The 22,727-nt window shown below is 42.1% G+C and overlaps 1 protein-coding gene and 1 long non-coding RNA gene across 4 annotated transcripts in view; one reads left to right on the top strand and one right to left on the bottom strand.

The window, feature by feature from the left end:
• Positions 1-1,878: 1,878 nt before the first annotated feature.
• On the bottom strand, positions 1,879-21,470 carry LOC136145408 (uncharacterized). 2 transcript variants are annotated; one of them, XR_010658794.1, is made up of 3 exons: positions 21,330-21,470; positions 8,859-8,966; positions 1,879-3,500 (listed from the first exon to the last, which is right to left on the bottom strand). It is a non-coding gene; the product is annotated as an uncharacterized lncRNA (long non-coding RNA). The 2 variants fall into 2 exon arrangements; XR_010658793.1 differs by lacking the exon at positions 1,879-3,500 and adding an exon at positions 4,437-6,673.
• PDGFC (platelet derived growth factor C) overlaps positions 20,598-22,727 on the top strand; it is a 239,304-nt gene continuing 237,174 nt past the window's right edge. The window contains exons 1-2 of one of the 2 annotated variants that reach the window (XM_065903661.1): positions 20,598-20,717; positions 21,348-21,687. In XM_065903661.1, the coding sequence (XP_065759733.1) occupies positions 21,417-21,687 (271 nt within the window). In that variant the 5' untranslated portion in view covers positions 20,598-20,717; positions 21,348-21,416. Of the gene's footprint in view, positions 20,718-21,286; positions 21,688-22,727 lie in introns of those variants that run through there. The other variant, XM_065903662.1, reaches the window with a different exon arrangement.

The following is a 22,727-nucleotide window of genomic DNA, read 5'->3' as shown; positions in this document are numbered from 1 at the left end:
ATTGAGTGCAGCACTTTCACAGCATCATCGTTTAGGATTTGAAATAGCTCAACTGGAATTCCATCACCTCCACTCGCTTTATTCATAGTGATGCTTCCTAAGTCCCACTTGACTTTGCATTCCAGGATGTCTGGCTCTAGGTGAGTGATCACACCATCGTGGTTATCTGAGTCATGAAGATCTTTTTTGTACAGTTCTTCTGTGTATTCTTGCCACCTCTTCTTAATATCTTCTTCTTCTATTAGATCCATACCATTCCTGTCCTTTATTGTGCCCATCTTTGCATCAAATATTCCATTGGTATCTCTAATTTTCTTGAAGAGATCTCTAGTCTTTCCCATTCTATTATTTTCCTCTATTTCTTTTCATTGATCACTGAGGAAGGCTTTCTTATCTCTCTTTGCTATTCTTTGGAACTCTGCATTCAAATGGGTGTATCTTTCTTTTTCTTCTTTGCCTTTCACTTCTCTTCTTTACTCAGTTATTTGTAAGCCTTCCTCAGACAACTGTTTTGCCTTTGTATTTCATTTTCTTGGGGGTGGTCTTGATCACTGCCTCCTGAACAATGTCATGATCCTCCGTCCATAATTCTTCAGCACTCTATCAGATCTAATCCCTTGAATCTGTTTGTCACTTCCACTGTATAATTGCAAGGGATTTGATTTAGGTCATACCTGAATGGTCTAGTGGTTTTCCCTACTTTCTTCAATTTTAAGTCTGAATTTGGCAGTAAGGAGTTCATAATCTGAGCCAGTCAGCTCCTGGTCTTGTTTTTGCTGACTTTATAGAGCTTCTCCATCTTTGACTGCAAAGAATATAATCAATCTGATTTCAGTATTGACCATCTGGTGATGTCCATGTGTAGAGTCTTCTCTTGTGTTGTTGGAAGTGGGTATTTGCTATGACCAATGCAATGCATTCTTTTGGCAAAACTCGGCTAGCCTTTGTCCTGCTTCATTTTGTACTCCTCAGATTTAACCTCTCCTCTTAGTCTTCAAGGGCTTATAACACTGCATGTTTTTGTTCCAATTGCCTCAATAAACCAGGCTCCCTCTAGCTTCTAGATCCCTTTGTTCTAATGAGAACTTTCTCCCACGCCACATTCACCTGAGTATCTCCTGTAAGAACCCTGCTATGAGGCACCTCCCACTGGATGAGCATCTCTGGCCCCCGTCCAGGCTCAGTTTCTGCGTGCTCTGCAGATGCCTACCCTCTGGTTCCTTGTGCTAATTGCCTTGTGCCCTCATGTGCAAGTCCTCACTGCTCTCATGCTCAGGGAGAGCAGCGTTTTGGTCACTGGAGGGTCCTCAGAACATTGCACACATTTGGCCTGTGTGCATGCCACATGCATGAGACACCCAGGAGGACGGTGAAAACTAAACTTTAGTGGAAGATACAGCATTTACCATTGCAACTAAAATCAAGAATTGAGGTCCTTGTTTGAGACAGGATCATGTCAACTCTCCAGTGCCTCTAGAATTTGATTCCAGAATTCATTTGATCAGCTCCATCATCTGAGTTCCTGAAGCTGTGTATAGTTTCGCTCTTACAGATGTTCTGTGCTTTATTATAAAAATATAGGGATGAGCATGTTCACCAACAGGACTCAGCTCAGGAGAAAAGACATTTTCTCCATTTGGTGTAGGGTTACCCACATTGTAGGCATTCAGAGGTGCTTGCTAAAGTCTGATGGACCCTCCAACACCGAACTATCCTCTCAGGAATAGGATCCCTCTAGTGGCTGACATACATTAATACAAATTTTCACTTTGATAAAACTCTTGATTAGGAACCAGCTTAGCAAAATACTTAACAAGAGAATTACATTTGGTCTATCCATTTTATTTTATGATATTTGCAATACCTTGTAGTTTACACACCTTTTTATTGAGGAGAAGGAACAGATGGGGAAGAGAATTTATGGATCACACTTTAAAAATATGAATTCACTGCATTCTTATCTCTTAATACATATCTAATGAACAATAGCCATTCTTTAACACTTAAGAAGAAAATGTTAAGTTTTTGTGGGTTTATTAGTATATATTTTTTAATAAAATGTTTTTACCACCAAAAAATTAAATAATGTTGTTTTCTGTACATTATCATGTATCCGGTAACAGGCTCATGCTGAAAATTAGATACATTTCCTATTGGGAATCTATTAGACTTTGGATACATTCACAGGGCTCAGCCTATTAATAACACTTGACTTAATGCCATAAGCCACCAATAAAACATATCTTTTAAATTTTCAAGTAAGTGGAGCCTACTAAATATTGAAAAATTATTGAAATTTGATCAAAATCATTCTTGACAATTTTTACATTGGCTGCATGGGGGTGAAGGAAGCAGTAAAGCATGTGAGACTCCAATTTAAAGAAATGCTTTTCTAGTAGTTTCACATATCATAATAATTTATTTTTTTCATTTATGCTTCTAAGATAAATATATCTGTAATTTATGTGGCTCATTTTGTTTTAATAATAATCTACCCTAAAGTATTTTGTTGTACTTAAATGGGTCTTTGGAATATTCATCATAGAAACCAATAGGGCAGATATTGCTCAAAATTTACTTTCAAAGCATGTTATATTTGGGTATTATGCTCAGGTGTGTAGGCATTTATATATTTCAGTTCAGTTCAGTTCAGTCGCTCAGTCATGTCCAACTCTTTGCACCTCCATGAACTGCAGCATGCCAGGCCTCCCTGTCCATCACCAACTCCTGGAGTTTACCCAAACCCATATCCATTGAGTTGGTGATGCCATCCAACCATCTTATGCTCTGTTATCCCATTCTCCTCCTGCCCTCAATCTTTCCCAGCATCAGGGTCTTTTCAAATGAGTCAGCTCTTCGCATCAGGTGGCCAAAGTATTGGAGTTTCAGCTTCAGCACCAGTCCTTCCAATGAACACCCAGGACTGATCTCCTTTAGGATGGACCGGCTGGATCTCCTTGCAGTCCAAGCGACTTTCAAGAGTCTTCTCCAACACCACAGTTCAAAAGCATCAATTCTTCGGCACTCAGCTTCCTTTATAGTCCATCTCTCACATCCATACATGACCACTGGAAAAACCATAGCCTTGACTAGATGGACCTTTGTTGGCAAAGTAATGTCTCTGCTTTTAAATATGCTGTCTAGGTTCGTCATAACTTTCCTTCCAAGGAGTAAGGGTCTTTTAATTTAATGACTGCAATCACCATCTGCAGTGATTTTGGAGCCCCAAAAAATAAAGTCTGACACTGTTTCCACTGTTTCCCCATTTATTTGTCATGAAGTGATGGGACTGGAGGCCATGATCTTAGTTTTCTGAATGTTGAGCTTCAAGCCAACTTTTTTACTCTCCTCTTTCTCCTTCATCAAGAGGCTCTTTAGTTCCTCTTCACTTTCTGCCATAAGGGTGGTGTCATCTGCATATCTGAGGTTATTGATATTTCTCCCGGCAATCTGGATTCCAGCTTGTGCTTCTTCCAGCCCAGCGTTTCTCATGATGTACTCTGCATAGAAGTTAAATAAGCAGGGTGACAATATACAGCCTTGACATACTCCTTTTCCTATTTGGAACGAGTCTGTTGCTCCACGTCCAGTTCTAACTGTTGCTTCCTGACCTGCATATTTAATGAACATCTGCCATGTACCTGATTTTGTGACATAACTCCTGTCTCAAAAATCTGGGGAGTGGGATGGGTGGTGAACCCATCTAAATTACTTATAATCTAATGCAGCCAATGGAGTGATGGAGATGCCCACCTAATCCAGGATCCCAGGGGAGAGACACATAACTCAGTATGGAGATTTCCAGGTTTTCAGGAGGAAATTATGTCAGAGCTGTTATCTCACAGGTACACGGACATTAGGAAGGAAAAGGAGAGGAGAACATGGAAGCAAAAGTATGAGGGCAAGAAAGAAGCTGATGTGCAGGGGGAAAGCAGCAGAGTGGAGAGATGAAGGACAGGAAGCAGACAGCAAGGTCCTGAAGGTCAGGCCATGTCATCCGCCGTGATGAAAAAGAACTGATGCCATTGAGAATGGGGACGACATGACATTGTCATATTTGGAAAGAAGTCTGAATCTAAGAAAAAGGAGACCAGAAAGAGTAAGGCCAATTACAAGGCAGGTAAAATAGCTCCAGTGAAAGTCATGAAGGCCTTAAATAAAACAATAATAGTAGGACTGGGAGAGGGGCCTGAATTGAAAACTATTTCAAAAAGATCAGCCTCTGCTACGAGGGAGGAAAGAGAATCATTTTAATAACCACAAAACATACATTCATCTCAAATGTAACCATTTAGTGCAAACATTAATCCAGTTAAACCATTTTATGAGGTCAGTGTTACACTGAGACCAAATTCAGAAAAATACATTCCAAATAAAGAAAACTACAGACTATAGACACAAAAATCTTTTATAAATTTAGTACCAGCAAAGTGAATATGACTAAGTACAACTAAGACACCTGAATTAGAAGAAAACGTTGTCAACCTGATAAACACCCATAGCCAACATCAGATGTAGGGTGAAAATCTAGATCCATAATTCTCTGGGATTGGGATGGTATCAACGGTGCTCCTGCTCCTCACCTCTAATCCGAGTCTTATTGAAAAGACTAGCTAATGCAATGTGGTAGGAAGAAGAAATAAATGACATAGAGGCTGGAAAGAAAGAAAGAAAGCTGTCTTTACTTTTAGTTTCTTAGGGCTGCCATAACAAATACCACAAGGTAATTTTTGGGAGCTGAAGTCTAAAATCAACCTATTGGCTGTGATCCTTCTGAAACTTCTAGAGGGAGGATCTTTGTCTGTCTGTTCCTGTCTTCTGGTGGACTCTACCAATCTCCAGTATTCCTTGCCTTGCAGCTATTTAACTCCATAATCTGTCCTAATCTTCAAAGGATGTTCTTTTTGTGTGTCTATATCTTTGCATGGCCATCTTCTTATAAAGATATCAACCCTATTGGGTTAAGGTCCATCCCAGTGACCTTGTCTTAAATTAATAAAATCTTCAAAGACCCTATTTTTAAACAAGGTCATATTCACAGGTACTAGGTGTAAGAACTTCAACATATGATTCGAAGGGAGATGCTCAACCCATAATAAGATGACATGGGTATGTATATAGAAAACTATAAGGAATCTGTGAAAGATCTATTAGAATTAGGAGTCAATTTAGGTAAATCAACAAGATTAGTACACAAAAATTGATACTATTTCTACTTGCTAGGAACATACAATTAGAAAAAGAAGTAAAAAAAACACAATCTCATCTATAGTACCATTTAAAGACAAAAAAATATATTTAACTTACAAAATATTTACCTATTTTTCAAAATAGGTACAAATCTGTATCCTGAAAACTACCAACCATTGCTGAGAGTAACCAAATATCTAAATAAATGAAGGGACAGGGAACAGAATATGCTCACAGACTGAGAGCCTTGATATTATTAGGAGGTCAAATCCCCCCAAATTTATCTGTAGGTTTAAAGTAGTCCTAATAAAGATTCCAGCATGCTTTTTGGGTAGAATTTGAATGGTTGATTGATTTATCTATAGTCAAACCAATCTAAAAAAGAAAAAGAACAAACCTGGAGGATTTAGGTTCCTTGATTTCAAGGCTCACTATGAAGCTACAATAGTTTGGATGGCACTGTAGAGACAGAAAAATGGAAATACAGATCCAGGGAACTGAATGAAGAGTTCAGATGTGGACCGACACACACATGCTCAATCGATTATCAATAAGGGTGCCAAGTTAATTCAATGGGGAAAGTAAAGTCTTTTCAACAGTTTTGGAACAATTAGGTATTCAAAGTGGGAAAAAAATGTAATATTTTTTCCACTTCCCTCCAAACCCAAATGTTAAGTTGAAATGGATCCTAGACAAAAGCTTAAACAATAAAAATTCCAGAAGAAAACACAGCAGAAAGTTGTATAAATTTGAGCAGGCAAAGATTTATTTGCTAAGATGTAAAAACTTCAAACAGACTTCCCTGGTGACTCAGATGGTAAAGAATCTGCCTGCAATGTGGGATACCTGAGTTCGATCCCTGGGTTGGAAAGATCTCCTGGAGGAGGGCATGGCAACCCACTCCAGTATTCTTTCCTGGAGAATCCCCATGGACAGAGGAGTCAGGTGAGCTACAGTTCATGGGGTCGCAAAGAGTCAGACAGGACTGAGTGACTAAGAACAAAACAAAAGCATAACAACTTCAAACCCCCTGAAATAAACATGCAATAACTCAGACTCCAAGTAAAAACACTTTCTTTACTAAAGATACCATTAAGCAACCAAGGAGGCTAGCCACGGAATGGTTAGCCTAATGTTCTCAAATAATACTCTGACAAAAGTCGTCTTTCTATAGAGAGAACTCTCACACGCAGCCCACGTTGGTGGGGGAACAGACACTTGTATCAGTTTTCCAGGGCTGCCATAACCCCAGTAAACAGCCAAAAATACCACAGCCAGGATGACTTAGACAACAAAGGTTTATTTTCTCCCAGTTTTGGAGATTAGAAGTCTGAGGTGAAAGCGTGGGTATTTTTGGCTTCTTTTGAGGCCTCTCTCCTTGGCTTACATGTGGCAGCCTTGCCTCCTTGCTGCGTCTTCATGCTGTCTTTCCCATCATTTCTCTATTGGTGTCTACAGGTGGCAAAACTAATCAAATCATAAGCTTAAAATAAACAAATTAACTGTGTATCAATGTAATACAATGAATTATTTAAATTAAAAACAATCTCCAGTGAACTCTTCTGCTCATCCCATTCTAGTTACAGTTATTGCTTTGCTACTAGAATTGCTTTTATCAAGATCAGCAATAACCTCCACGATCCCAAATCCAGTGTGTTCTTTATCCAGTTCCTATAGATGCAACCTTACCTCCTTCCTTATCTCTAACAACTGGTATTACGTACTTTCCCCAGTTCTCCTGACAACATCTGTATTTATTACACCTCACAAGTCTGGGTCTTCTTAGACCCCTTTTCTCAATTGTTCTTCTCAACCCAAAGTCTACATGTTAGAAGTTCTTGAGGCGTCATATTATCTAGGTCTTCCAGAATCTAGCACAGTGCCTGATACACATAGTCAATGTATGTTGAAAGAAGGAGGAAATAAAATACTGAAAATACAAGCCCAGAATATCTCTGTATCAATATAGTATGGTGATTCATGACCTGGAAAAGGGTATCTTTCTAGGATGTTAAGCACGGTACTTGAAAGTGAATTTATTTCTCTATTTATCCTAAAAGTGATTTTCATCAGCATACTCAAATCAAATTTATCTATGATGTAGTTCAAATCCTCTTTATGATTTTTTATGTTATAAAGGGTAATAAACATCCAGTAAGTGACAGAGCTATGATTAGAGCCAGATCAGACTGTCTTTACAGCCTATGTACATAATTATGTGCAAGCATTTTTAAAGGAAAAGAAAAGTTGTAGCTTATTCTTAAAAACTCAGCTCTGCATATTGTTCCAACTAAGTACATTTTCCTTGAGAAGAAAAATAGGAAGCATATGACTTTAAACAATATTTAAAATGTGATGTCTAATTTTCTACAGCTTTTAAAAGTTGGGTAGTAATATTTAAATTTATGCATAACAATGGTTGCTTTTTCTTTCAAAATATGACCAGTAGTCACCATAGTAACAGAGACAGAGTCTCCTGAATGTGCCTCCTGAAGCTATCAATGTGAATAATCACACAATATTAGATTCAGAGAAAGGCAAAGACCAAATCCATAGCAGAATGTCAGGAGATAAGTTTTAATAATTGTAGTGCTTTTAATTTACATTTAAATCTAGGAATATTAATATTCATTATTATGAAATAATGATAAAGGAAGTGTTCCCTTTTTTATCTAGATAATATGAATATTAATACAAATATAATTTGCATATGTATAGAAGAACAGACTGACCCATCAATCAATATCCTTTTATACTGCTCCATGGAGTTCAAACATCAGACAGACTTGTTACTGCAGAACCACCAGCAGAAGTCAAAACAGAAAGTGTCTCTGTCACTTTGTAACTCATATGTATATATGAGATAATATATATATGTAAAGATAATATATAAAGATGTATATATAAAGATAATGACCAAAGGTGGTGTAAAAGTCCTAAATTGTTAAATCCTTGAAGAATAATTTGTTTAATAGATTTTTTGAATCTATTGAAATTTTGATTATAAGATCTTTATCTTTTCCCTTGGTAGCTTTTTTTCCTTTTTTCTCTTTTTAGATTCCATATTCTTTCCCCCCCTGCCCTCCAATAAGTTTTTGTTGTAAACATTTGAAAATTTTAGAGTGATGTATACTCTTCCCCTGGTCAGAAAAGTCTTTAAGACCCAGGTCAGCAAGTCTCTAAGAAATCATGACCACTCTGATGTGATGTTCAGCTAAGTAGAATATTTCTGGACACAGGTTGTTTCTTTTTAAAGGAAAAAAAAAAAAAAAAGATGTTTGAAGATGTAATTGTCTCCCCACAAGAAAGACTATCAGAATAGATATTTTTTTTCCTGGTAAAAAAGAGGCAAATTGGACATTGAATCAGCAAATGTTGGAAAAAGAATCTTGAAATGAACCAGGTAAACTTTCAGTTTTGCAGCTATAGAAACTGAGGACCAGACAGTTTTTGCTGAGACAAGTTAACTTTTCATTACTGTTAAAGCCACGTATCTAATTGTGGTAGGACACAGAACTTCTGATTGTGGGTACTTACCATAGTAATGTGATGTTCCACAATAAATTAGTATCATGAACCAGCATTTGGTACACTGTAAAACAGTTTTGAATCTTTCAAAATTACATTACTAATGAAATCTCTCTCCCAGTTTCAGAAATATAAGATACCTTTCATTTGTGAAGTTTTGTGTCTGATCAACTTCATGAGGCACATTTACATGGAGCAGTGGTTGGAAGCGCCATACCACATCAGCTGCAAACACATCATTTCAGCATCTGCAGTGAAAGGAATAAAGAAAATACCATAAACCTCAGTTTTATTTATTTTTATTCAAGTATGTTGCTGCTGCTGCTAAGTCACATCTGTCGTGTCCAACTCTGTGCGAACCCATAGATGGCAGCTCACCAGGCTCCTCTGTCGCTGGGATTCTCCAGGCAAGAACACTGGAGTGGGTTGCCATTGCCTTCTCCAATGCATGAAAGTGAAAAGCGAAAATGAAGTTGCTCAGTCATGTCCAACTCTTGGGGACCCCATGGACTGTAGCCCACCAGGCTCCTCCGTCGATGGGATTCTCCAGGCGAGAGTACTGGAGTGGGTTGCCATTGCCTTCTCTGTTATTCAAGCATAGTTGATTTACAATGTTACATTAGTTTCAGGTGTACAACACAGTGATTCAGCTCTTTTATAGACTATGTGTTAATCACTCAGTCGTGCCCCTGCGACTCTTTGTGACCCCATGGACTGTAGCCACCAACCTCCTCTGTCCATGGAATTCTCCAGGCAAGAGCGCTGGAGTGGGCTTTCTTTCTCTTCTTCAGTGATAAACAAGATTTTTAAGTCATAAGAAATAGAACCCATTTTTCTGAACTTAGAGTAATTATATTTTATCTAACCTCATCAAGGAAGTTTTTTCATTACAGTGTTATGAATTAATTTATTATAAGAATAGAAGCTCAGCCTGTATGCCTTAATTTTTTTTTAGTTAAGTATAATTGATTTACAATGCTGTGTTAATTTCAGGTATATAATGAAGTTATTCAGTTATACATTCATAAATATCTGTATTTATATCTATACATATTCTTTTTCACACTCTTTCCCCTTATAGGTTATTAAAAATATTGAATATAGTTCTCTACTTGCTGGTTTTAAAGTAGTGAATTGGTGTTAGACAAGAGAAAAAATCATGAAGTGGTACGCTTGGTTCATTCCATGGCCATTTCTTTATTTTTTAAGATATTAACTCAGAGTTGAAGTCTAAGATTTCACATTAAAATTAATTTCCCAAAGCACATGAAATGCAAAGTGAATTGTCATTTCGTAAAATTACTTTACATATTAATCTTCATAAAACAGAGATCCTTCATATCCCATTTTATTTAGATCACTGGCTCTTAAAAGTTCTTTCACACAGGCAGCAACAGTCAGCAATTAAAACCACATCCTTTCACACACATACACATTTTAAATTGTAACACACAAACTTTAAAATCTAAAAGTAAAAAAAGCAAAGGATTTCATTTGACATCATACTTTGATGTCATGAAGAAGATACTCTCATAAAAGTTAGTTTCCAAAATGATGACATCTTGGATATAACAGATTGGCTATTAAATAGAGTCTTGTGAACCAACTGTTACATAAGATTTTTCTATTATAAGGAGTTAACTCTGTTTAAACCAGTCAAGCAATGAATATGGGCTGTTTGCCAGGCTTTAGAAATAACCTTGTAATATTGGCATGAGGATTTATTAAAAGGCAGATTCTTCACTGCTTCCTGTTTGGAAAGTGTTTACTTGGTCTTTTTTTTTTAGCTCATCAAATGCATAAAATTATATGAATAATTTCACATAGGTGTGAGCTTAGACATTAGTCCAGCTTGACTCCTGTTTTCCATAATTTAGCTCTTTCGTTTACAAGCTCCCCAACTCTGACTGGCAGCCAAGCCAGAAAATGAACTCCACATGGTTCTAGTCTTTCATTGTATCAAGAGCTGAACTTCATTCATTTTTTCCTTCCATGAAGATTTATCATGGGTGTAACTGCATTTGGCTACTTCACGCTTTTGTTAATTTCATTTACCAGCTATTAAAAGACGAGTTAAACATGGATCTGCACCCACGCAGTGTTAAGTGATGCCATGGTGAGATGGGGCAGGGGTGGAAAGCACAGTTTCTGCCATTGAAGAGTTTATATGGAGGGTACACCAACAAAATTAGAAGATATAATCATTAATTTGGGGGCAGTGAGGTTACGGATTTGTCCTGGAAAGTTTTGGGGAGGATGAGACTTCCCCTGGTGATGCAATCTGTGGTGGCAAGTAAAGCAGAGGAGAGAGGGAAAGATTTCTTTGTTTAGCCAAAAAAATTACTTAGTATTAATGAAGATAATACATTAACATCATTAATGATAAAACTCTCTATTGAATTAATAACAGCCTTTTGGAGAGAAAAAAAAAGATGTTAGCTTGAACTTCTGACTTCAGTGTTTGGATCGTGACTGGGCATCTTCATGGCCTTCGGTACTGCTTGAACAATTTCTGTTAGAGAGATGGTTGAATGCAGGGATTTGAGACAGACTTGCCAAGTTCAAGACCCAGCTCTGCTAATGACCACGTGAGTAGTCTTAGGCCAATTGCTTAGCCTCTCTGTTCTTACTGTTTCTCTATGAAAGTGCTAGTCACTCAGTTGTGTCCATCTCTTTGCGACCCCCATGTAGCCTGCCAGGTTCCTCTGTCCATGGAATTCTCTAGGCAAGAATACTGCAGTGGGTAGTCATTCCTTTCTCCAGGAGATCCTCCAGATCCAGGGATCAAACCCAGGTCTTCCACATTGCAGGCAGATTCTTTACTGTCTGAGCCACCAGGAAAGCCCAGCAAATGCTGGTTAATACGCCCATCTCAGACAGAGAAAGACAAATGCCACAGGATATCACTTATATGTGGAATCTAAAATATGACACAAATGGACCTATCTAGGAAACAGAAACAGATTCACAGACACAGAGAACAGACTTGTGGTTGCCAAGGACGATGGGTGGTGGGGGAGGGATGGACTGGAGGTTTGAGATTAGCAGATGCAAACTATTATATCTATATAAGATGAATAAACAACAATGTCCTACTGTATTCAACTTCCTGCAATAAACCATAATGTAAAAGAATATGAAAATGAATATATACATACATATATATGAGTCACTTTGCTGTATAGCAGAAATTAACACATTGTAAATCAACTGTAGCTCAATAAAATAAATTAAAAAAATTACAGCCGTCTCATATGTTTGTGGTGAGAATTAAGAAGTGAATAAACATGAAGTTTTTTTAAAATAGTGTCTGGCACATAGGAGAGTTCACTATCATTATTTGATAAGTGCAGTATGTTAAATACTGGGAAAAAAGAAGCTAAGAAAAAAAAGTGAAACAGAAGAAGTTCTAGGCTGACTTATCTGTAACTATGGAGTGAGCATAAGAATAGAAGCAAAGACCAGCACGTATGGGAATTGTGGTGCCTCCGGAGTGTGAGATCTGGAGTGGAAAGAAGAGCAGATGATGCCCATAGAGAAGGTTTTCTCCCGCAGGCAAAGGGGAGGCTCAGATTTTTAGAGTAGCAATCAGGCTGCAATCAGCTTTGTGTTTAAACAGATCAAGCTCCTCTGAGGACAGTTTGCAGAAACATGAGTGGCCCAGGCAGAGGGCAGTCTTTAGGCACAGATAATGCTGGAAGACAGGTTGTATCAGAGGTGGACACAAGCACACATGAGGATGACTGGATGCACCAAGTCAGGGTGAACTCCCTGAGGGCAGTGATCCTGCCTTTTACCCACCTTGTGATTTCTTGGGACCAAAAACATCATCAGTGGTCTTGACAGATTGCTGTCTTGGTCAAGTCCATGATAACCTCAAGGTCACTGCTAAATGAAACTGTTTTCCATGCAGAACGTTCACCATACCCAAGAAACTAGTAAGTCATCTCACTACCTTTGGTTTTCCTACTTTTGTCCTTCAGAAACTTATTTGAATGCATGTTATAGGTTTCCTTCATCACAAGTTGTCAGAACCAGCGACAGTGTAATGGCGATTTTATGGCAGGGTTTTATCACTAAGAATCAAGGCAACAGACCCTTTTTTCCTTCAGATGGTTTCAAAAGGTTCATTTCTCATATCTATAGCCACTAAAAAGGGGATTCTATCTCAGACACTGTGATGGTTTCCTTGACTAAATGCCTCCTTCCTGTAGGCTTGGGGCACTGTCCTTTTGATGTGAGACCAAAATCAGAATGACGTACTGTTTGTTGCTGGCAATAGAATTTTAAGTTACATATTTCTGATTAGAATGGTGTGGAGCTATAAAATAAACCCCCAATGCTTAACAGAAATGGATATTTCATAAGTTTGCAATGTCTGTTTGAAGTCATTCCATACCTAGCGCTGTGCTTGGTGGTGTGGAGGAATGGGAATGAGAGGTTAAAAGTGCCAGCTCTGGAAGCAGGTACCCGCCTCCCAATTCTGACTTCAACACTCATGCAGGAAACTGGCCTCTGTTCACCAGTGCCGAAGGGAATCTCAGAGACAGAGTCTGGGTGAAGTAGAAAAGAATTAGCTTTATTGCTTTTCCAGGCAAAGGGAAACACCGCAGACTCCTGCCTTTGAAAACTGTTTGTCTCAACCCCGGGGGATTTGGTGAGGAATTTTATAGCCACGGTTTAAGGATGGAGCTGCTGCTAAGATGATAAGATCAGGGTGTGTGCAGGGCCTACACTCCTTTCATCTGGCCTCAGGAGGGTTCTTGATGAGTTTCAAGGTTATCATATTGTGACTTTCTCTCTGGAACATGCTCCAGTTTGTGAGGGTTATAGTTCTGCACAAGAACTCAAAGATACTGTTATGTATATCCTTGAGGAGGAACCAGGACCCTGACCCAAGTCTGCACTATTGATTCTTGACTGCTCTTCCCACACCTGTGCATCTTCTCAATTATCTGGTTACAACTGTGAGAACGTGCCTTTTGGGACTCAGGTCATGGGTCATGGAGTCTGTTCCTTACAAACAAGAAACAGTGGACAGAAAGTTTCTTTGCCCAGGAATCCCACAGAGTTCTGCTCGGTTTCACTACTTACAAATATGTGTCTCTGCTCAAGTTACAAAACTTCCTGGGCCTCAGTTTCTCATCTTTAAAAAGAGGATTTTGTTAATATTTATGCAAAGCATTGGACTTAATAATCAGTAGAAGACTCCAATGTAGAGTGCTTCATTGTGGACATTTCGACTAAAAAAAAAAAGTAGTGATGTAACAACCATTCCCCAAGATGTAAATGAAAATGTGCAGGTTACTCTGCTTCACTGCCTAGGTAACCATCGGTTCATACACCAGACCACATAGAGTCTGAAGGATGAGACACTTCTTTCCCCTTAGCAGAGCTGAGAACACTGAACGTGGGTTTACACAGAGATAATCAGCTTGGAACAGAAATCTCGGTAAGCAGGAAGATAGTGATATTAGGACATGTTTTGAATTCTTAAAATATTGTTTTTAACAGATGCACAGTTTAATCATTTGCTTCAATTAGTATGAATAATAGTGGCTAGAACAATTGGCTGGTTCTCACATTTTTCTGTCCAGTTTTATGTGTGTGTAAAATGTTGTTCAAGAAAGAAAAGAATGTAAAGAATCTTTTCTCTTACTGTCCTTTGGGACAAAAAAATGGATACTATGAGTATCTTTTAATTTGCTATATCCCTTCCGATATGGATCTCAGGTATTAGAATTTCAATTGAAGACTTTTTCCTGTCTGAGGGCTTATCAGGTCACTAGTTCCTTCTTGCCTTCTTGGCTTCGAGTAACTTCAGCCAATCTAAAAACAGCTTCATCAAAGTATCAATGGAAATGCAAATCTGCCTTGTCATAGGATTTAACAAAAACCCTAGGCCAGGAACTTTGAATTAGAAACACATGAAGGGATACACATAGGAACAGTGTGCATGAGCGAAGCCTAGGCTCTGACACCTAGAGTTCATCATGAATTGATTCTTCAAAGGGAACAACTGCGAAAACACTGTATTTCTTCCCAGCCCTGATGCTTTTAGTTCAGAAGCAATTGTGAGCAGGAGGAGAGGAATGATAATTCATTCCCTTTGTCTTCAAAGACGAGGAGATAGATTCTCTGACATAACTGCCCACAGATGGTGGAGGCCGAGACATTAGCTGGATGACTAACTTGGCCAGGGTAAACAGGATACTAAGGCTACCCACACTTTGGGTGGGCTTCCACCCCAGGCCAGCTTTCTGATGCCTTAGTCACCATCTCTGCCTCCAGTAACCCAGATTCAGTGTGGCTCAAACCTTTTATGGAGGCTGTTCCAGAAAGATAACTGTCTTAGCTCTGTGTTCTTAAAAACGTGGGAAAGTCTAAGTACCCCAGGGTCTCCCCCAGGGCAACCATGGGGAGGGCGGTCATTGTGGAAAACTTAGGGAAACATACAAAAGCTTCCCATAGGAATGCTCTGGTCCAAAATCCAGGGACTCTAGTGTCACATGAAAAGCACAGGAGTCTAAGGGGAGCCCTGGGGACAAAGGTGATCTGTACTGGTCACCCATAGGGTCGCCCTGGGCAAATTCTCCATTAATTCTCCATTTCTCTGCAGTAACATGGGGGAAGCTCTGGCTTTTCTTGAAGGACTGGTGGGAAGATGAAATGTGAAAATATATTTTAAGGTATCTAATAGTTCCTGGAACATGATCAATGCTTCACAGGGTAAATTTGAACCTGAATGATTTTCCTCTCGTGTTTATTTACCCTGGGTTGACTTTTATTTAACTATCAGTCCTTTTGAGTTGTCTGTGGCAGGAAAACATGCTTTGTACCCTCCTAGTTTTATGGAAGACCAGTAAAAGAGCATCCGGACAATGAATAAGCAGTGAAGGTGGTCCAGGAAGATGCAAAAAGCATCAAAGCCAACTGGACTGATAAAAATAATATTTGGAAAATAAAACAATGCCTTAAAATGTCACACACTGCTTTAGAACAGAAGAGAGCAGGCACTTTTCTGACTATGACGATAAAGACGACAGACGGCTGACAGTCATAATCATCATAGAAAAGGGTTATGGAAATTCCTTGAACTATGTTGAACTTCAAAAGCAATTGAGGTTACTTTAATGTTAGATGAGTTAAGCTCTATTTTCCTTCCTTCTAATCAACAAATACTTTTTTAAATGTTCATGAAGTCGGGTGCTGATATTCTGGGCCTCTTTTAAAAAGGCTGGCAGCCAAGGAAAGACCGCACTTGAAACAATGATCACAAAGTGAGAGGGTCCTTCTCTCATGACCTTGGAAAGAAGGGGGTCACTGTCTTAGGAAGGAAGATCTGTAGCCATGTCTTGACCCCTTTACTATGATTTGTCACCATGTAGACAGAAGCCTTCCTATCCTACACATGACTTCAGACAAGAAAAAAATGACATTTATTGACTCGGGGATATGACCAAGCACAGTGTTTGATTGCTGGTCTCATTTTCAGGGGATTTATCCCCGATTTAATGATTGTTAGAGATGCTACCGATAGAGCTCTACAGAATAGTGGGAGGTTGGACATTCATTCATGGATAATGACAATAGAATTTCCTTGCCATTTACAAATTGTTTGTGTACTATAGGTGTTTTTCTTTACCTTGAGACCAATCCTTGGCCTCTTTTGATGTTGTTCCCATGATATCAAACAAATATTAAATATTAAAATATGGCTTCCACACATATTTTATTGTTTCCTTGAATGCAATACAATTCCTGATACTTGCATTAGTCAGTGATTTCCAAACTCCTTTTTTTCTTCTCTCTTTTTGGTTATCAGTAGATCTTTTCTTTCCCAACCAAGATCACAACAGATAAAACAGAACTTTTGTGCTTGACTGGACAAATTCAGGGAGAAGCCTCTGCTCATCGTCTCTTGCCAGCCTCCAAGGCACCTCTGAGTCGAGGCCAAGAAACTTGTCCTAATTCCATATCATCACAGAAGCACTGTTAAGTTTTAAAAGCATTGCCATCATTATCTGTTGCATCCTAAAGAATTCTAAAGCAAGTAGAGGATGGAGTTAAGAATCCAATGGTCCTCTGTGTCTCCTGGGGGGAGGCGAGGAGGGGATGAATTGAGACAGTAGCAATGACATATATACATTACCATGTGTAAAATAGATAGCAAGTGGGAACCTGCCACATAGGACAGGGAGCTCAGCTCAGGGCTCTGTGATGACCTAGGGGAGTGGGATCAGGGGGCTGGGAAGGGGACCTTAGAAGGAGGGGTTGTGCGTGTACATATGGCGTATTCACCTTGCTGTACGGAAGAAACTAACACAGCATTTTAAAGCAATTATACTATAATACAAACAAAGAATTCAGTGCAATTTTCTCCCATAAAGAAAAGGGGCAGGAAGAATTCTAGATTAAGGTTGTGCTGTTTGCTAGCAGTAAGGCCAGACTAGGGCCCTGGTCTCCCATCTCCCTGGGAAATGACCTTTGGCTGTGGTGGTCCTAAGGTGATCAGGGCTCCTGTCTCTTTGGGGCTGTGTCTGGCTTCATTCTCCCTTGAGTTCTGAGTCAGACCAGCACTTGTGAGATCTTGTAGAGTCTTTGTAGGCTTCACCATGACTGCCAAAAGGAAAGAGCAGCTTCACTGCAGTGGGAAGGCCACAGAGCGCCACCCCAAGGCCTGTCCTTGTCACGGTTTCTCTAGATCACACACCTCTAACTTCCCACCCCCGGACTCTCCATCCTCAAAAAGTCGGACTTAAGATCCTTGGGAGCAGGATCCTAACACAATCCCCTGCCATCTGCTTCGGGCAAGCCAGCCTTTCTGATAGCATTGCTACACTGGTAAAGGGTGACTGATCTGGACCAACAAAATATAAGGAAAAGTGTATTTTTATTTTTCCAGGTTGGAAAAGTAGAGTCTAAATATATCCTGAAACAGCCGGAGAAAGCATGGTCATATGTTTCTCTGGGTGGGGTAGTTGGAGAAACTGGAGAGGAAAGGATGATTCTAAGATTACTTCATTTCTTTTGTTTCCTGCTAGAACAGTCTTTATTCCTGCTGTAATCTGTGGGCATTTACTTTGCTTACTCATGATACCCTCAGCTCCCGGTCTCATTTAAATCTATACAGAAGTGTTGGCAGTTAGTCATTTTGGAAAGTAGTGGATACTTAGGTAGATCATAGGGCTCTGAACTTCAGAAACTCATGTTCAAATCACCTGCCACTAAAATACTGAAACGTTCTAGGAAAAGTTTTAATATTGTTTTGCACATGTATGTGTGTTAGGATTAATTCAGAAGAGGGAGGAAGAAAATTTGCAATACTTTATTTTCTGAGCAAAATCTCGTCCCCATGGTTCCTGCTCTCTTGAGTGTTAAATGCCTAATTAAATGGATATTGATTTTAAATGTTATTTCACGTCAAAAAGAATTTAGTAGTGTCGTCCACCCTCCTTCCTCAAATTATGACTGCTCATAACCCAGTACCTTTTGGTATGTTCCTCACTAGGAATTTGTAGGTAGCACTCTCTGCATTCAGCCGGAGTGGGCACGCCTGCTGAATGTTTAAGAAAACATGAAAACCACAAAGAATGTTCCCAATTATTTTCTCCTGGTTGGTGGAACAGATGCCTTTCCTCAAGGAAAATGCTTTAGGCCAAAACAAAGCCACATTCATTCAGAATCTATTGTTTAGTAATTGTGCAGACTCTGGATTATATAAAATCTACTTTCAATGCAAAAATACTACTTTCTTAGGAAGGGTTTGTAAGCAGAATAGAGTAGAAGACAGGCAGAGGATACAGTGTTAGAACAAACTTGCCAAGGGCAAGAGCAGTTCGTTCAAGGACATTGGAGGGAACCCAGGCAATGCAGATGTGGACTTGGTCTGGTTTGGGGTCCTGCAGGAGCACCTGACTGGCTTTACTTATAAGGCCAGTCTTAAAGCAATCTATAGAATATGGATGAGGTGAAACCCAGACCTGGAGTATTATTCCTGATCATCTGTGCCTTTTCAAACACATCCTCCATACTGAAATTCTAGGGCAAATTTAAGAGACTCCAATAAAGAAATCTGTCAGTCAGTCAAGAGTGTTTATTTATGACCCCCTTGGGCCAGGCACTCTTCTGGCCGATATGAAATGATACAAAATAAAGGGTGATCCTCACCCTTATGATCTCATAAAAGCAAACGGATCAAATTTGCACACACACACACACTATGTGGGTGGTCATCAAACTCAACTATATAGACATATAACAGCCTTATTTATTAATAGAAAAATCGTGATTAGAAAATTAAATGTACCAAATTAGAAAAATTGGGGAGTAATTAATTTTATTACAAATAGATTAAAGCGTGTTCATAAAACATGTCTTTTATATAACGAGTCTCATTAAACCATTAAAACTGGGAACACTCCCTCACCCTCCCACAAATCTACAGAAAACTCTTGGAACCTATTATTTATTGCGCAAATATGGATACACACTGGCCTTGAGGAGCTGCTGGAGTGAATACAATGAGAAGGCCTGTGTCCTGCTAAACTGTAACTTCTTCAAAGACTGGGCTTTTCTTACTGGCCTTGACATCCTGCACTCTGGATACAGAAGTGGTGAAGGAGTAAGAATGAAAGGATGGTCTAGGTGAGTAAAGATTCAAAGAGGAGATGCTGCTGCTGCTGCTAAGTCGCTTCAGTCATGTCCCACTCTGTGCGACCCCACATACTGCAGCCCACCAGGCCCGTCCATCCATGGGATTCTCCAGGCAAGAGTACTGGAGTGGGCTGCCATTGCCTTCTCCGAAAGAGGACATGAACTTAGGAGAATTTTAAGAAGGAAAGAAAGAAGAGGACTAGAATGTTAAGTGGGTCCAGTGGGTTGGTCTCAGCGGGCTTCCAAGCTTAGGAAGAGGACCTGACCTTTTCAGCCTGACTGGGGAAGGGTTTGCCCCTAGTTTGGTCCAGGGGACATCTGAGCATCCCTGGATCTTTGTCAGAGCAGCTCTCCCCATCCTCATGGAGGGCCTAGCAGGGCAAGAAAGCAAAGCTACTTAAAAAGAAACACTGAAACTCCATGGTATTTTAGCTTAGGGCTTCCTTGGTGGCTCTGCAGTAAAGAATCCACCTGTAATGCAGGAGACACATGTTCAATCCCTGAGTTGGGAAGATCCCCTGTAGAGGGAAATGGCAACCCACTCCAGTATTCTTGACCGGGACACTCCATGGACAGAGGAACTTGGTGTGCACAATTCATGGGGTCGCAAGAGTCAAACATGACTTAGTGACTAAATCATCACCACCATCTCTGCTCACATCTTAAGGATCTATCCTCCCGACTGACTCCAGCTGGAGAATACACCCGAGTACATCCTGTCAGTTTACATCCACTCGTCGAGAAGCAGTTGGAGGCTATTTCTTCTTTGCCTGCCCTGGCCCTTGCTTGATCCTAATTTAAGGCAAGTTTCAGGAGGCCGGAGGCTTAGATCTGTTTTCATTTCTGCAGGCTTAGAACAGTGCCTGCCTCCGTAGGCATTCAGTCAACAGAGTGTTCGTTAAATGAATAAATGTGATTATTCTGGCCATTTGTCTTCGTTTGTCTTCACTTTTGGTTTTTCCACCCCCTCTCTTCAGAGAGTTGTTAACAGGAGGGAACGAAGTCCCTTCGTTCCATCAGCCCACAGACCCTGGCCAAGGGTCCCGGCCCAGCCCTTTGGGAACGGGGATCCCTCGGGAAGGAACAAGGAGTCCTGGCTCAGGGGCGGGGAAGAGGGAAGAGGCAGGAAGTTCTTCCCACTTCTTCTGGCTCCCGCGGCATCCGCAGCGCCCGGCCCGCCCGTTATTTGGGGCTCGGGGCGTCCGGGGAGGGGAGCTCGGGCCGCTCGGGCGCATCCCCGTCCGAGGCCCGGGGCACCCAGCACCCCGTCAGCGCTGGCACCTGCCGGACCGCCCGGCGGCGGCCCCGGCGAGCGGGACCGGGGCCCCCCCGCCGCCGCGAAGGTGGGGAAGGGGAGGGGACAGGCGAGCTCGCGCCGGCCTGCTGCGCGCCCGGGGCCCACTCGCCGCGCCGCCGGAGCGCGGGGGAGGGGACGGCGAGCGCCCCCCGCGCGACCCCAGTCCGACCTCCCGAGCTGCGCCGGGCGAGGGCGCCCCGGCCCGAGAACTCCGGTCTCGGGACCCGCATCCAGGTGCCGGATCCGCGCCGCGCGCCGGGCGAGGAGCGCGTCCCCCGGCCTCCCTGCGCCCGGCCCCGGGCGGCCTCGGCCTGGACCCCGGCCCCGCTCGGGACCCCCGGCCCCGGCGCCGCGCCCGCGCCTGGGTCTCCCCTCCCCCTCGGGGTGGGGGCGGGGCGGCTGCGGCGCCCGGAGAGCGCATCGATCGGCAGCTTTGTTATTGATCAGAAAGTGCCCGCCGCCGACCCGGCTGCCGGCCGGCCCCGCGCGACCCCCAAGCCGTTGCGGGTGCCGTCCCCCCGGCTGACAGGTGCTCCCAGCCCCTCGCCAGGGACTCCTCGGCGCGCCCGGCTCCCCGCGTCCCCACCCCCCTTTCCTCCCTCGCCTTCGCCCCCACCCCACCCCCACCGCCTCGGCACAGCGCAGGATTTGTTTAAACCTTGGGAAACTGGTTCAGGTCCAGGTTTTGCTTTGATCCTCGGCACAAACTGGAGACGCAGAAGAGGGCCCTCGGAGAAAGTCTTGGATGGGAGTATGTGGAAAGTGCCCCTCGAGGCTCGGCGGCCAGAGCAGGCGCGGCGCGTCCCGCCCGGCGCGGCCCTCCCCCGGCGGCGCTGATCCCGTCCCGGAGCCCCGCTCCCCCAGTGCCCGCCGACCGCGCGCCCGCCCGCTCAGCCCAATGCTCCTCTTCGGGCTGCTCCTGCTGACATCCGCCCTGGCCGGCCAGAGACCCGGGACCCGGGCTGAGTCCAACCTGAGCAGCAAACTCCAGCTCGCCAGCAACAAGGAGCAGAACGGTGAGTCCCCCCCAGCGCCTTCTCCCGCTCGCTTCCCGCGCCGCATTGTGCACCCGGGCGGGATGCACCCCGGCCCGCGCGGGGACGGACGCCTCCGCGCGCGTTCGCAGGCACCGGCTTTCGGAGGTTCCGCGGAGTTTGCAACTTCGGGAGCGGCCGCCGGGGCTGCAGCCCGGCGGCGCGAGTGTCTCTGCCGGCGCGGCCGGAGAGGGGACGTTCGGGGAGCCCCGGGGAACGCCGGTGCCAGCGTGCCTTGCAAGAACTCATGTTGCCAGAGTTCTAAGTTCAAGAACTGCCTCTAAATCCGAAGCCAACACGAATGAGTCTTGGCGTGTTTGACTTTACTCAGAATTTTTTGGCTTGGGGAGGGGTTGTCCCAGGACGTGTATCAACCTCATTAATTGAAGCGCTCTAAGTGGAAAGACATCAGTTAATCAATACATAGATAGGAAGTAAAGCGGTCAAGAGGCCGTGTGGATGTTTTTAGGAGGTATTTAAAAAATGTATTTCTCTTGCGCTTTTTTTTTTTTATATATGCCTTTGTACTCTGAAGCTCTTACCTTTCTGGTGGTGTGTTTTTATATGCGATGGTGAGTGGCTGCTATTTTGTGTGTGCTGGAAACGACTTAATCCTGCATAGGAAATGAGAATTACTTTCAGCTTTCAAGTGTACCTGAAATGTTTAGAAAACTCTCAGATGCAAGTTCCCTTGGGCTGGGATTGCACAGGGCTGGAGAAAGGCTCCTTTCATGAAACCAGGGCTGCTTCAGGGTGTGTAATTTGCTTAGCCTCTGAACTCCATATGATTTACATCATTCAGTTTCTAAACTCTTTTGCTCTTGATCTACCATTATGAAGTCATTTTTGAGACTACTTTGTAAATAGAAATTTTATACTGCACATGAAACCACAATGTTAATGCAGGCTGTCTAAAATTAGAATATTAAACACCCTGTTTACAAGCAGTGGCTCTTAGTTTTATTTGAAAAGAAATGTACATGTTTTGACTGCTTTGTGTGCCATCTATTCAGAATGCAAGA

The sequence above is a fragment of the Muntiacus reevesi genome, chromosome 13 (assembly GCF_963930625.1).
Source record: "Muntiacus reevesi chromosome 13, mMunRee1.1, whole genome shotgun sequence".
Taxonomy (NCBI): Eukaryota; Metazoa; Chordata; class Mammalia; order Artiodactyla; family Cervidae; genus Muntiacus; species Muntiacus reevesi.
Note: the sequence above shows the minus strand (reverse complement) of the source record. Positions and strands in the feature narration are given on the sequence as shown.